The sequence below is a fragment of the Varroa destructor genome, unplaced genomic scaffold (genome assembly GCF_002443255.2).
Source record: "Varroa destructor unplaced genomic scaffold, Vdes_3.0 BEIS01000003.1, whole genome shotgun sequence".
In the NCBI taxonomy this organism is placed as follows: Eukaryota; Metazoa; Arthropoda; class Arachnida; order Mesostigmata; family Varroidae; genus Varroa; species Varroa destructor.
In genome coordinates, this window is record NW_019211456.1 from 57,672,655 (window position 1) to 57,687,389 (window position 14,735).

The window sequence follows — 14,735 nt, forward strand, 5'->3', positions numbered from 1 at the left end:
GTATAGATTCCGCAACCGATCGACTAATGGAACTATAACCGACCGGTTTATATTTGCCATTGGGCAAAGGTTACGTATGTGAACAGTTTGAATAAGCTACGTACCCAGCCCGGCGGTCAGGGGCAAATACCTCTATTCAAAGAACCGGAACGACAGGAATAAACGCCTTGCGAGCATAATATCATGGCGAATCTTAAGTCAGCTCTTAAGAACATAAAGCTTTGTTATGGAGATTCCTCTAACCTGACTGATTATTCTTAAATTCAATATAAAGCTTGAAGTATAAAGTTCAAGCGTTTAGCTATGTATTGAAAAAAAAAAAAAAAAAAGACTTTTTAAGCAATATCTAAATAATTTGGAGCAAAAATAGTGTTTCGAACCAATTCATATTGACATAATATATCCAACGTTGCGCCGATTTTCTTAGGTAATACCTCTTAAGTTAATTTTCTGTTGAACTATGGTAATAACCTAATGATTTTGCTACAAAACGGTCGGCTTCCTATGAACGCAGTTCAAGAAATCACGTTTGTAGAGTTTAACGGTTCAGCGTATGTCTGTGTATACGTACCGTGTTCCTTCGTGTACCTTGTCTATCAATCGTCTACCGTCAATCAATTTTTTCATATTGTTGCCTAAGCGTCTGCTCATCTTTTTTTCTATTCACTGGCTATGGTCATGCCCAATTGGCCTTTGCATCATACGCTCCTTTCGTACGGCCAGTTTTAAGACACACACTTTATTTCAAAAGCGTGGCTTGGGTAGAAATATTGTTAGAACAATTATTATCCTTAAATTACAAAACCTAACATAAAGTTTGAGACTACTAATCACAAGATAGAACCGAACTACTTAGACTTACTATTTTACTATAATTTTTCAACGTTTGGCGACGAGAAATGTACCCAGCTCAATCCGGCCTTGGACCTTGTAATGCTAATGTTACTCCGGATCGTATAATAACTTTAATTTTTATTGCCGCTTTAAAAGAAATTCTGTGCTTAAAAACCTAACAGTATTTAGTCCGATGCTCGTCAATATGATGTAAAAGATGATCGCTTTAGACAGTTTACCATCAGTTGAGAATATGTATAAAAATATATTTTGATGTACTTCTTTATTCTCCTACTTAACATTGACCATAACTTTTGATATACGATTTGCGGTCTGCATTTATTTACTTTAATAGTATCCACTGACTGTTTCAGTCAGTTAAAATCTGTTATTTACACGACTATATACAGGCGGCAAGGATCCAAAGTGACATCGCTAAGTTGTAAGTTTTCTCATCTCTCTCTCTCTCCCCTCTCTCTCTCTCTCTATATATATATATATATATATATATATATATATATGCGTTTTGTTATATGGGGTAGAAGTCACTAAATGGTTGTATGATGGCGAACTACTAAGATGTAGTGTTTTCACGCAGTTGTTTTTCCTTATAACTACACATCTGTTTATTGATGCCTTTAGCAGACATTTAACATTTCTTCGATGTTTGTACATTGCCGTTACTTACATTCGCATTTATATAAATTACTTAACAACTTTACAGTGTATCACAAGGCTAAGTATAAAAGCCATTAGCATTGTCCGGAGAAGATTATCTACCGCGTTAACTTATACGATCACGTTAGCAGAAAAAAGCATGCGAAAAAGAACTCTAGGCACTCTTTATGGACTCCGGTTGAAGCCTACACATTCACTTTCTTTCCTTGTCTCAACTCAACTGAACTTTAAAGGCTCCATCCTTACGTGTCCTTAGTCTCTAGTTGCCTAATCATGTGTGAAAATCACTTAATGACCATTGGTCTATGGATAAGCACCTTAAACGTGCTTGCGTCCTTTTGCATGACGATTGTGCTATTAATATCCAGCAGCGTGCTCTCCGTTGTTGGCAGAGCCTGCACTCGAAAAGCAAATTGGGGCGAGCTTCTGTCTATACGAGATGAAGGTGACGACATTGTGAATGTCATCGTGTTGCTTCCTTCAGACGGATGCCTTTGAAGATGATGATGATGATTGTGGCTTCTATCCCGCAACTGAAACTCCTTTGAATCTCTGACTCCAACGATGAAGTCGCAACCTGTTTTTGACCATGTCCCTCTTTGGCACACATCGCCAAGGTTATCAGAACGGCCATACCGGGTAAGCATCGCCAACACCTCCCCCGGAGATGTGGGTTGAGCCACGAATACAACCAAATTGAACGAGTGCGTTTCGCCCTTTAGATGTTCAACTGTGTAGAATATTGTTGTACCCTGCTCGTCGTCGCGAAGTCCCACTGCTGCGCAGCTCTGGCAGTGTCGAACAGTAAGACGATCACTGATTGCATTACTTTCATGCATCTCTTTCCAAGCGGCTTCGGTTTTACGCCAAGCATCGACGGTGTTCTTAAATGCGCCTCCATCTACATTAAGACTGCGAGTGTCTACAACAAGAACGAGAATGTTGAGATCCTTAAGCTTAGGTGCAGGCATTGTCGTTGCAGGCTCTGGAAGTTTCGTACCGACGCCCCCGCCACCTGCTAAACGAGACAACAGTGTCCGCTCTACACTTGCATTGTTTGAGTTTTCTGAACTATTTCCCTGAGTCGCAGTGATGTGCTTTACGAGATCGGTAAAAAGGAAGATATAGAACACTGTCACGACTACTGCGACGAGAAAGACCAATCCGATTAGGGCACTTGAAATACTGCAGCAACCCCATCGTCGACGCTTCTTGCAATTCACCTGGAAAGCATGTTTTATTTATTATTATTTGTGTTGACTGGTGTGGTACCATATTGTTATTCTAGGACGTAGCGGCATAGGGCAAATGGCAGAAGCTGTTTTGGGTGTGCATCCGCCTATCAGTAACCAGTATTAGGTGTGATACGATTTGAAAGTTAAGGCATTTTTGTAATCCCTTGCCTGCCAAAAATAATAATAATTATTATTATTGTTTTATTGCTTCCTTCGACAGAGTTTTAGCGTTTCCTTTTTTGCATAATATATATATATATATGTTTAATTAATTAATTTATTTTAGTGAAACACTAAATGGGGTTACGATTGATGGGCGACCCTTCAACCGTCTTGGCACGTTGTAAGTATGACGAAAACAGTACTATGTTCTTTTGGATGCTCACTTAAAATATTTTTGCCCGTGCTGGATAAGGCCAGAAAAGCGTAGGGTGCAAGACCATAATACTCAGTCGCTACTTACTAAAAATGGCAAACAAGTCGAATATTAATATCAGAGTGTGGCCTTTTACTTACAAAACTACTTAAAACTTATGTATTATATAGAGGATGAAATAGATCAAAATAGGCCCTGAGCTACTCAAAAGCATTATGAAAGCTTCAAGTTAGCTGGTGCCTTTTAAGCCTTTTCGCTAGCCTCTGTTACCAGCAAAAGTTTCCTACGCAGTTGAGTTCGCTAGGTAGGTGAACCAAAACAGTCCCTAGCAGTTAAGCCGTGAACATGCGACGTCTGGGCATTTACTAAGCCGTAACAACACCAGCGATTTATTATTATTGTTATATGTCTCCCAGGCCTATGATAAATCGGCTGTTGACTTTACCTAGAGCCACTTAACTGGTCTATTCTTGAAGGAGTTTATTTTCACTATTTTCTAACGTAGCAACTCTGCACGAGTCCGTGCAAATAGCGACACCTATATGGCGTTATATAAATGAATTTATGCACATTATTATATGCATACTATAAACTGTGATCGCTATTATGGCACTAATTTGGCTAAGCTAAATATAATAATAAGAATATGAGTCCTGCATTTATAGAAAAATCCCTCCTGATAAAACTTTATTCAAGTTTGACGTTTGTTTTCGTATTGTAAGTGCTTGGTCGTTAAGAGCGGTTCGAAGGTTCAGAAACTGATCGTAGTCCGCAGAAGCAAAATCATTGTGCGTATATCACGTAGATGCATTGGGAACCCTTATTGCAATTGTGTAATGATTCAATATTATTCTTGCAGCTAGCTTATGTACCAGTTTTCGGTGAACGTATTCATAGTGAACGATTCCTAGCAGGTGGCCCGCCAAGTACATCATTGACGCTTTCTGTAGGGTATTCTATGTTGGATGCGTGGGGGCAAGCTTACTTTTTGTTAGCCAGCAGCACTGCCCTCATTCGACTGACTCATATTGAGCTCGTTTCGTGCGATTTACTATAACAAGCCGATTGAAAAAATCCGACTGGATTTGGCTTCGCAGCACCAGAAAGCCAGCCAAGACTTTTGCCCCACCGGTCAACATATGCCGTCTCTACTTCTTCAGCGGCGCCACTAATCAAATAAACTTGATGATTTCATGACCTTGGGCGGTCGTTGGACGTTTGAGATCAAAAATTATCTGCACAAAATTCGCTGACTACGACGGGCAAATTTACGTAACTGTGTCTCATGTGGAATTTCAGCGCATCTTGTCAGCGAATCTTCAAGAATCAAGAGATTTTTGAACTCTAACAATAAAGCCCTTATTAAGTAAAGGGTAAAATGTGGTAATAGCTAACGGTAAAGGTTACCTCCAGTGGTGAGGAAGGGAGCTTTTTCTGCAGCGACATGTAGCCCGCTTCGATTGACGTCCCTTTTACTTTTACTCGATTGGACGGTCCGAATTGGTGTTTTCCGCCTGTATGCATTATCGACGAAATTAAACACAGATGGCCGCACCGCGACGGGCGGCCCGGCGTCTCGGCTGAAATTCAAAAGGTACAAGATCGATAACGTACTTCAAAGGCATAGGTACATTTATAGGACCTTTTTAATCGTATCGAACTGCTGAAGGCGCAATCTAAATGGCTGAGCTGTGCAACTTTGGTGTAGTCGTTGACCAGCTGCTAGAACCGATCTCACCTTACAATACCATTTTCACTTTGAATCAGACCCCTTTCAAACCAAATTGGGCATTTCTAGGTTCGATTTGAAAGTAAAAGTTTAACTTTAAAAACTGTTTCATATAACATCAAAATCACATAATATACAATAACTGATAGAATCACCTAACCTTGTCAACTAATTGTTCCTGTGTAAGCATTTCACCTTTTCATAAATAATAGTATCGCTTAGGTAGGTTAATGATGTAATAGCATACTAGTTTTTGTTTGTTTTTGGGTTTGGGTGGGCAAATTGTTTTCTTAATATATGTATTGATAAATACAACTTGAACTCGTACGAATGATAACTTGGGATAATAATCGTAGATCAATTTAATTTAAACTTGCACTCGTGATTATAGTCTGCGATAGTAGTTTTTATTTCCGCTAGAGGAAATCGTAACGAAAAGGTCGCCAGAGTACCCTACTCATTCACCTGTTGCAGAACGACGGAAATGAACCTGCAAGATAGATAGCTAATATCTGTAAGGACACAGAGACTTTGTATGATGTAGGACTGCGCATTTCAGATGATTATTTTCTGACTTTAAAAAGAAACAAATGTCGATATATTAGGGAAGAAACAGTTTACGCCGTTACCTCATACTCCCATACAATGTATGTTTATCGAGAAAAGTTTATAGTAATGGAGCGTCACAGTTACTACATTCGTGACCACTACAATAAAAAGTTATCCATCCCTAAACAGTTTTCATGGACGGGCCGCGCTAGCCACAAAATGAACTCCACCAAAACTAAATTTGTTCATATTAGGCTTTACGTTCTTCTGTCTCGCGCGATAATAAAAGAAAAAAACAAAACGTAGAAATAAGGTTGATTGAACGTATTTGAAACATTCCGCTTTACGACTGCATGATTTCCTGGTCCATTCTAGATATAGCTGATACTGTTTAATCTAATTATTTTATCTTTAGCATTACTTTTAAGTAAATGAACCAGTTCAAGTAGGACATTTTCTTTGCGTCAGGTCACATTCATACTAATCACAACTAGCAGCAATACAGGATAAAAACATATAATTGAATGTGTTTTGATCCAGTCGCGAGGGACACAGAATATTCATGTTTACATCTTGCTATCCAAGACGTTAACTGCAGCAAACTTTTATAGGGAGTACCCGCAGCGTAATTCTACTTTGGATCATCAAAACATTACGGCGATAGATAATGCAAGAGTACATTGCTTTCAATGCTTAACATCGTATCTGAATTCAAAGCTGCTCTTCCCTACTAAGACTAACCGTTATCAAATGCCCGTATCTTCACATGTATGTAATAGATATGTTACTGATGTGATCGAGCAATTATGTGCCACAACCTAAAGCTGCTTATATGAGCTTTGCAACACTAAGGCTCGTAATTGAATGTGTAGGCTATTTGAAACGCTCTAACGCTAAAAGTTTTTAGTCACGCTCTTGCCTTGACAACCCACTGCACTTATCTTTAAGTTTCCATAGTATATTTTTTTGTGGTAGCCTGAACTTTCTTTTCCATGTAACCAGGGAAGTTATTTTAAAAGATAACTGCTTTGGTACAACCTCAGGGACTTGCTTCCAAAAGGAGGCAGCCGGAGCGAGTCTTGGTAGACTTAATTGAAATTTCCCCAACATGCCTATGAAACGCTATACAAGTAGCACATTCACTGTGTCCTTTTTATGTCCATCGTGTCCTGGTGTTGCCATCCCCGCTGCTCATATTTCCTTTGCATTAATCCTTTTTACCTATGCTGACGTTTTAAGCAACGACGGCCGGATGCTCCTTGCTTGTTTATGACTGCTAAAGCAATGCACTGGAAACAATGCGCATTAGTCCTCTAGACCATTTCGTCCCCTAAAACCATTGTTACGTTTCAGGCTAATACCTAAACGAAAAGCAGTTTACGATGAAAAAAATTACTGATTTATCTTCTTTGCCATCGCATAATAGCATTTTAAACTATAAGGAAAAAATGTTCTTTTTTTACATAAATTTGAATTCGTTCGCTCGTATTTACTCATTTCTTATCTTTTTTGGAAACTTTGAACTGCTGGCACAAGAGCTTTCGGTCATATGAGCGCTTTATTCTAGGGGCTCGAGGTGAGTTGGGCGATCCACAGTAATATTACTGACCTGATCACTGCCAGACCCGTTATTCGGAAGTATTAACATGCTAAGCTACGTTAACCCGCAAGCAAAAGTAGCGCAACGTATATAGCAAATTTAATGTACGCAAACGCGGGAACTCTATTACAACTCTGATATCTATTTTAACTTTTGTCCTATCGCAATGTCGATCTATGTAAATATTCTAGTTGATGACAGCGCCAGATCCCATCGCCATGGCTCAATTACTTCCTGGATTGAGCAAAGGAATATCCAACATCGGTTTTAATTCACTTATTCTCTCAATCTAGGTCCACGTGATTACACGGCTTTCCATGTCCTAAAAAGCGCAACTTTTTGGCATAATATCCGACTATCGGCCTATTTCGATTAGCCATAGATAGAGGATTCATATACGAAAATGCGAATGATAAATATATAGATGTCGAGAAGCCGCCAGAGTAGTGGGACAAGGGAATAAAAAATGAAGCGAGATATTTTTAATATCTCTTAACAAATTATTATTATTATTATTATAGCCTGAATTCGCTTGTAACAGCTTAATAGTTTATTCACTCGTGGTCAACAAAAGAGACTCTTTAGAGTCATGCCTCAGTAAGTAACAGATGTTCCAATATCTGGGCATGATGTGTCGGCCTAACGCATGTCTTCTATAAAAACAAGCATGCGGTACAGAAAAAGACTGCACAAAACCTAAAATGGTCTTCTAGGATTAAAGTTACTGAAAAATTAGATGTTAGTGTTGCAGGAGAGGGGTCCCAAGATTTGCTAGTGTAATTATTTCCCCAGGCATTTTCCGTTCACTAAACGCCCGGTGGTAGGCTAAAAAAGCGAAACATGATTAATGCTGACAGATGGACACCCCTTGTCTCCGTGATAGCTTTGTGAATAACGTATTTGCCTGCTAGTATTAGGGGCACGTTGTGGTCTACGTGTGGCCGGGGCATAGACAGACTTCGTTTCGTGCTGGAAGCCAGCCGTCTAATTGAAGGCATAACGCCAGTGTCGGACGTAAAATCTGGATGCATAGAAAGGATATCGCTTACTCACTGACTAGACAGGTGTTCTGTGACCTGTGTAGCACTTCGACAAAACTCGAAGTTTGTGTTGTGGCCCACATTCTTCTCATCATCAACTTCAATAGCAGGTACGGTTTATAGGTTACGTAAAATAAATCTTCCGTAATTTGGTTGCCCCAGCAACTGTGCCACCTCACATGCTGAAACGGAATAATTCTACAGACCGCAAACGTGTCCATTCATGTGGGTTCTAAAAAAAAAAAAGAAGTTCAGTGAACTAAGTTCGCCCTGTTTCCAGCATCTGCCCAGAGCAACAAACGCAGTGATCGAAAAAGACCGATGCAACTTACAGTGGAATTTTTTTTTCGGAGCTTCTATTATTTTGGATGTTTTTATTTTTAGCGGTGACATATGGCCGATGGAATAATTGATAAATTATTTAACCCGTTACCTAATTGTATGTGTTCGGAAGTACCAACAACAAGTGAATATGTGTAGTGTACCGGAACTACACGAACAATCCTTAGCCACAACATGAACATTGTCCAAGCGAATAGGTCAGCTGTGTTTCAGGGTCTGTTCCATCTCGTTTACCGTAGGAACCAATGGCTAGACTTCAAACGCCCCACTAAGACAATTCTAGATAGTTATCACTTGGACCTTTTTTTTTAAAGTAGAATTTAGCTGTAGCTTTCTATCAGTGATACGTCTGGACACGAACAGCTAAATAATAAAAAAGAAAAATAGGAGAACTTCTCTCTTAATAATTTTTCCTTACTTTTATTAGTCCTTTCGGAAAATAACGCGGCTTAGTTGAAAAAATAATGCATCGTTCTAAACGCGGAGAACCGTTAACTAATATCAAAAAGGATCCAGAAGCTGTATATGCTTCTTGAGAAGCAATACAGGTTGTTCCGGAAATTGGCAGTTATTGCATAACTCACAAAGATTCGTGCTTCTTTTATCGACAATCAAAAGTGTTGTATGGTAGTTGGTTTAGGGCTAAGGGGTACGTCTTTGCCGTCACCTCAATAATTATAATACCTACATATTTCAGTATAACAATTTGATTCAGAGCTTCAATAAATCTCTTTGTTCGTAGGACAAGTAATTAACGGTGTATTTAAAAGCGGATCGATTTTCCAAACGGTGTTTAAGTAACTAGGGACAACTTCGAAAAAATCTGCCACATTCACATTGATTAACAACACAGAAGTCTCTGCGAAACGTTTTCAAGCATAAACACTGAAAAAAGTATAAAGTATTCCATTACCAAATATACGTCAGCTGATAGAATCGGGCAGGCTGTCGGTCACCCGACAACCCTTGCGTACAATTTTCGCTCGCCTTTGTAATTCGTTTAGCACTTGGTTATAGCATTGGTTTAATTTAGTACAAGTACTTTAGGTTTTCACGACTTTCGCTCAAGTGAGATATCATCCACGCCTTAAAATAACCGTAACATTCAGACTCAATAGTTGCACATTTTAGGTAGAGCACGAGAGAATTACACCATTAAGCGATAGTATCGCAACGACTCACAATAGATAAGAGTGCTGCAGCCGGCAATGGGCACTACTTAAGTTTCGACAATAGCAGTATGGCGATAGGTTTTTAAAGAAGAAGAAGAAGAAGCCTACAACAAACGCTTAGCAATCCAGCAAACTTAGTTCGGCATGATATGACGCGCCGGCACCGGCGGAGTGGTCAGCAAACTATCACTTACGCCACAGATTCGCCAGAGAGTCTAGTACAATGGGTACTTAAGGCTGAGGCAAAACAGCAGGCCACCTCGCATGTTACACGAAAGACTACTGCCATCGCCATTGCGCCGACAGGCCCTAAAAGCTCAGAAAAAAGAGAGAGAAGGCCACCAGAAGGCACTCTCGAAGGAGGGAGAATTTACAATGACGTCGAGTTCCGAGTAGTAGCATTGTTAGCCGCCCCTGTCTGTCCATTCGTCGGTTCGTCCGTATAATGATCAGCTCACAGCTGAATGGCAACTCGTTAGCCAGAGAGGCTGGCAGGCAACGACATTACTGTCAGTGGCCAAATGAGCAATTCGGGATTAACAGCAGCGAAATGATCGCCTGTGGTTGATAGACGGTACACGGTAAACTAGGCTAATCCATATCGTCTCAGCTGTAACGTCGGTATTTGTCCGCTCATGTATAATCGCACTGGGGCAATTTTAACGAAAGTCAAATTTTAAATACGCTATTATTTTTTAGTTGCTCATGAAGCCATACAGTGTGTTACATTTCGTTTTAGTTTCTGGAAAACAGAATTATAAGAAAAATTATCAATGAAGTAGAAAAAGGAAAGTATACTAGTACATTGTAAAGCAATATAGTAGATGTACTAACGTAGCGTAGCATCTATTCTTTCTACTTCTAAATGGTACGTAAGACAAAAGGGTAAGCCCACATTTGGGGGTTAGCTTTGACTTGACTGAAAGCATTTGGTTTGCCAGTCAGATCAATTACTACTATTGACAGTCGACATATTGGACTTATCATTCTGTGGTCTGTTTTTATCCGTTCAGTCGCTAACTCGTCAACTGAATAGACATCTGGATAGGCACCATATAGTTCTAAACGGAGTTGACTGATGAAACTATTGTAATCAATTGAAGAAGGACAGCAAGCAAATAAAAGCTTAGATGAAGCAGGTTATTACTTATCCATTCTGTCAATTCAACATAGGTTCAGTAAAAGGGCGTGGCGAAACGGAAACGGTGCTCTATTAAACAGAAGACTCTAGTAGCAAGCAATAGCATGGTAGAAAGACACAGAAGAGGACCCACCTTGTTTTTAGAGGTGCTTTTTGCAAAAAGAAATTCATTGATATCATAGATAGCAGATGTTGCATTCAGATATAAGAAGGGATTACCATAGGAAAGAGGGCATCAGCGTGTCGCCAGCAGCAACTAACACCTTTGAGTTTACTAAAAAAAGTTGTAGAACCTACACGTTCTTTACGTAAGCAGTCACTTATCATTCGTGCCGTTGAATGGACGCGCGGCCACACTCGAAAGTACGGCAACAATTAGTTTTACTGCGATTGCCGTTGCTTTCAAAGACGATGACAGTTAATTTTATAGATTCCTTCTGAAGTCCCTAAATTAGAACTATTCGCGGTTAACCAGCAAGACCAGAATTATTCACACAGACTTGTGGAGAGCATACCCAATGACGTTCAATGACGTCTATGAGAGTAAAGTTACCATCGTTATTTTATAGAAAATAACAGACAGATAAGTACCTCATTTTTTTCCAAAAATTCTTCTACCATGGTCAATTCAACGTAAAGAAACGGCGAGGCAAGATATCATAAAATGAGTCAAAGTACGCTTTGCATCTATAGAGTCTGCGTGAAACAGCTTCTCCTGATAACAAATAAACGCCATTTAGCTCTACTTAAATGATCATTAGTTTTGTATGTTTTTATTGTTGAGCGATCCCTCGTCATGTTCACAGATTTTTACTTTTTCTCCGTTCGTCTTGTTGGCGAAGATTTCCCATGATCCGGTTGGTCAAATACAATACTGATTTACTTTCCGTCGCAATAACATGTATTTTGTGGATAACTCGTATGTTCCGCAACGGATACAAGTTGGGCGCCTTGGGAACAAGGAAATAGCTACAGGTAATCAAAGGTGCATATATTCAGACGGCATTTAGATTCTGCGATTTTCTTCTTCATGATTAATACGTGCAGATTAGAATAAATACATTTAGTGCTTATGCACATATCACGTTATTGCTCAATCAAGTGCTCTTCATTGGGTTTTAACTCAGTGGTCAGCAGCTAACATGCTTCGCAAAGTCTTCCTTTAGCATCTCTCTATCGCACTTTATTAGATCCATCCTGCGTGGGGATTATTCGGTAGCCGTAAGGTATAGCTATAGTCAAAATGTCTGTTTCTACAACAACGACTAACTTTATTCAAATCCGTAGGCCCAACGCAATATCCCTAGTTGATTGTCTATTTGAAAATATGAGTTTTAGCTTTGTAAGCCGTCACCTGGATTATACGTGTTTGCTCACCGAAGCGTCATTCGGTATGCTATGACATGTAGCAAGATCTGTTATAGTCTTAACAACTGGAACAGCATCGTGTTAGCTTCTACAAAGCTCGGAATTCTAGGGCTTGAAATCAAACGCTTCTTATGAAGGCATTCGGAAATACAGACATCTTTAAGAGGAATAGCATTAAGGTCCTTAATTTTGCGCTCTTTCCAGTTCTACATCTTAGACAACCTGATAAAACCACGCAATAATATATTTGCTAGAATTCTAGGTAGAAATTAATTGAGGCCACATGATTGTCACTAGAGCTTATCGCACTGGCTTGCAAATACTCGTGCCGAGGGATGACGTATTATCGACGCCGCGTTTCTGCTGTACTACTATTGTTTTACTAGAGTGTCAGCGGCATATAACCAAAACTATTCAGGCTTGTTGCAGCTATCACTTCGGATTCCATGTGTTTTTATGCAGAATGATGAGACTAAAACACACATATTTATCCGAACATATGGTTCGTATAATTCGTTCAAGTGCTTTACCTAACGATAGTAATACTGACCGAAAGCTATTATATAATGAAAACTAAATGAAGTTAAATTCCTAATTTGACTTAGACCGTCTACCAATATGGAGTGTCTAAAATCACAAATACCAAAGCAGCAATATAAGAGATCAGTGATATGCATATTAAGAACGTGCATGTCTTTCTCTATTCTGAAACGTCTCACAATTGACCCTTCCAGATGCTTTAAGTCATTCAGCCTAGGCAAACATGGTCTGTTAATTTGCTTTATCGTAAAAGGCCGATTCATGCATGTATCGGATCAATTTCGAACAACGGTCGCAATGAGCTAAGCCTTGATGACAATACCGACATATCAGCGCTTAGTTCATTGGTCGCGGGCTGTTTACGTTTTTTCCAGCGGAATCGGCTATGCCCGATCCTTCCCCCGCTAAAACTGGTTCGCCTAAGTGCTTCCCTCCCGTCGACTCTAAGCGATGTTCATATCCGGGTTAGAACGAGTTTCCTTTTCTAAATAAGTCGAGCATTAGAAGTTAAACGAAAAATCCTTTGCAGTATGTTTTATGCAGATGTTGAGGGTAGTAGCAGAATATGTTTTTTCGTCAAACAACGTCCCTACACATGTTATTAACTCTTCTTTTAATTATTCTACTAGAACGACGCATGTGATAACAGCTATCAAATGTTTTCATTTTGTAATCAAATTCCGCATTGAACGTTGTCAGGTATCAACTTATCAACTACTTTTTAACACATCCATAGAGGCGTTCCGCGAAGAGCTCTCTAGTGTCTGCTTGATAAGTGTCCAATTAAAAAAAAGCGCTATAGGAAAAATAGGCAACTAAAAGTTAGTTCCATCTATGGTGCTTTGATCCAAAGCTATAAGGAAGGGATTAATGTAAGTGGTTACTTAGAAATATAGGCAAACTTAATATAATACAAAAATACTATTCTTATATAATGCACAGGATAAAACGCACATTCGCCCGGGGGCCGAGCATGGGACGCGACATGCGAAGACATCGAATCATTTTCATCGACTGCAGCTTTCGATGGCAGCTATTTTGGATTATATGACTCAGTGCATATATCGTACTATGTAAAGAAGAATATATCTAGGTAGGGCAAAAGTGATTCTTTAGCTTGTCGAATTTCATATAACAACATCATGGTCAGGTAGTATTTTTAAGATATTGTTGAATGCTATTTAATTGGAATCATTCCACCGCATACTATAAGCAACGCGATACACAAGTGTCCCTTGTGCACGTACGAGCAGTACTTTGTTTTCAACTAATCAATGGCTATATTGTTATCATTGGACCTGCATAAGTTAAAGTTGCCATTACCACATTGCCAAAACGGCGAATCAAGTCGTCTGCATAAATCAACTTTACGAATAACAAATTAACTTAAAATCTTACTCGCTCTTCCCAAGCATGTGCTAAGATGCATCATTGTCTCGCATGGCTAATAACATACATAAAAATGGCAACGAAGTCTTCATATGCCTGATTCAATAGCAAAAGTACTATTTGTACCTTTATCGTCATCAAGACTACCGATTGCCAATGCACTGATCCATTTACATGTAATTCTGCACGCAGATTTTTTCATGGGGAATTGAATAATGCTTTCTGGAAACTCGATAATTACAAAAAAAAAAAAAAAAAAAAAGAGACTCGCGTTCATTGTGGATTGACTGGAACGACCTCGTCGAACGGCACTAATAATAGTTAATGTTTCATGAGTTCAACTGTAAAAATTCACGAGATACTGTAATAACATATCATACTATTATTAATTATAACAAACTGCACAACGCAAATCTATAACAAATAGAGGTTCATTGATTTTTTTTTTGGAGTTTAGGGCCTAAATGTCATATATCGACTGCATACCAACCATTACCCAGGAAGATGCGTCTACGCAACTATTGCTTTCGTACCTTCATCTATTCATCAGTGTCGAAGTGCTTCTCAAGACAACAAGGAACGTCCTTAATAAAGTACTCAATGTGGACCCCATCCACTAGGGAACGAGCGTTGGACGTAACGGCAGCTATGCAATCACACCCGTTCGTTGTGCCATATCTCTTTATAAAATCGATGAACTCGCTAGGTCCATATCTCGTGAAGGCGTCCTTTCAGACGCAAA

General features: G+C 39.3%; 2 protein-coding genes across 3 annotated transcripts in view; one reads left to right on the forward strand and one right to left on the reverse strand.

Annotated features, from left to right (window-relative positions):
- Window positions 1–1,146: 1,146 nt before the first annotated feature.
- Window positions 1,147–9,682, reverse strand: LOC111247502 (uncharacterized). The gene is made up of 3 exons (XM_086982514.1): window positions 9,664–9,682; window positions 4,531–4,703; window positions 1,147–2,735 (listed from the first exon to the last, which is right to left on the reverse strand). Exons 2-3 carry the CDS (start codon window positions 4,645–4,647, stop codon window positions 1,797–1,799), a joined length of 1,056 nt encoding a protein of 351 aa, XP_086838640.1. The 5' UTR covers window positions 4,648–4,703; window positions 9,664–9,682; the 3' UTR covers window positions 1,147–1,796.
- LOC111248046 (oxysterol-binding protein-related protein 1-like) overlaps window positions 7,787–14,735 on the forward strand; it is a 114,018-nt gene continuing 107,069 nt past the window's right edge. The window contains exon 1 of one of the 2 annotated variants that reach the window (XM_086982513.1): window positions 7,787–8,151. In XM_086982513.1, the coding sequence (XP_086838639.1) occupies window positions 8,027–8,151 (125 nt within the window). In that variant the 5' untranslated portion in view covers window positions 7,787–8,026. The remainder of the gene's footprint in view (window positions 8,152–14,735) is intronic. The other variant, XM_086982512.1, reaches the window with a different exon arrangement.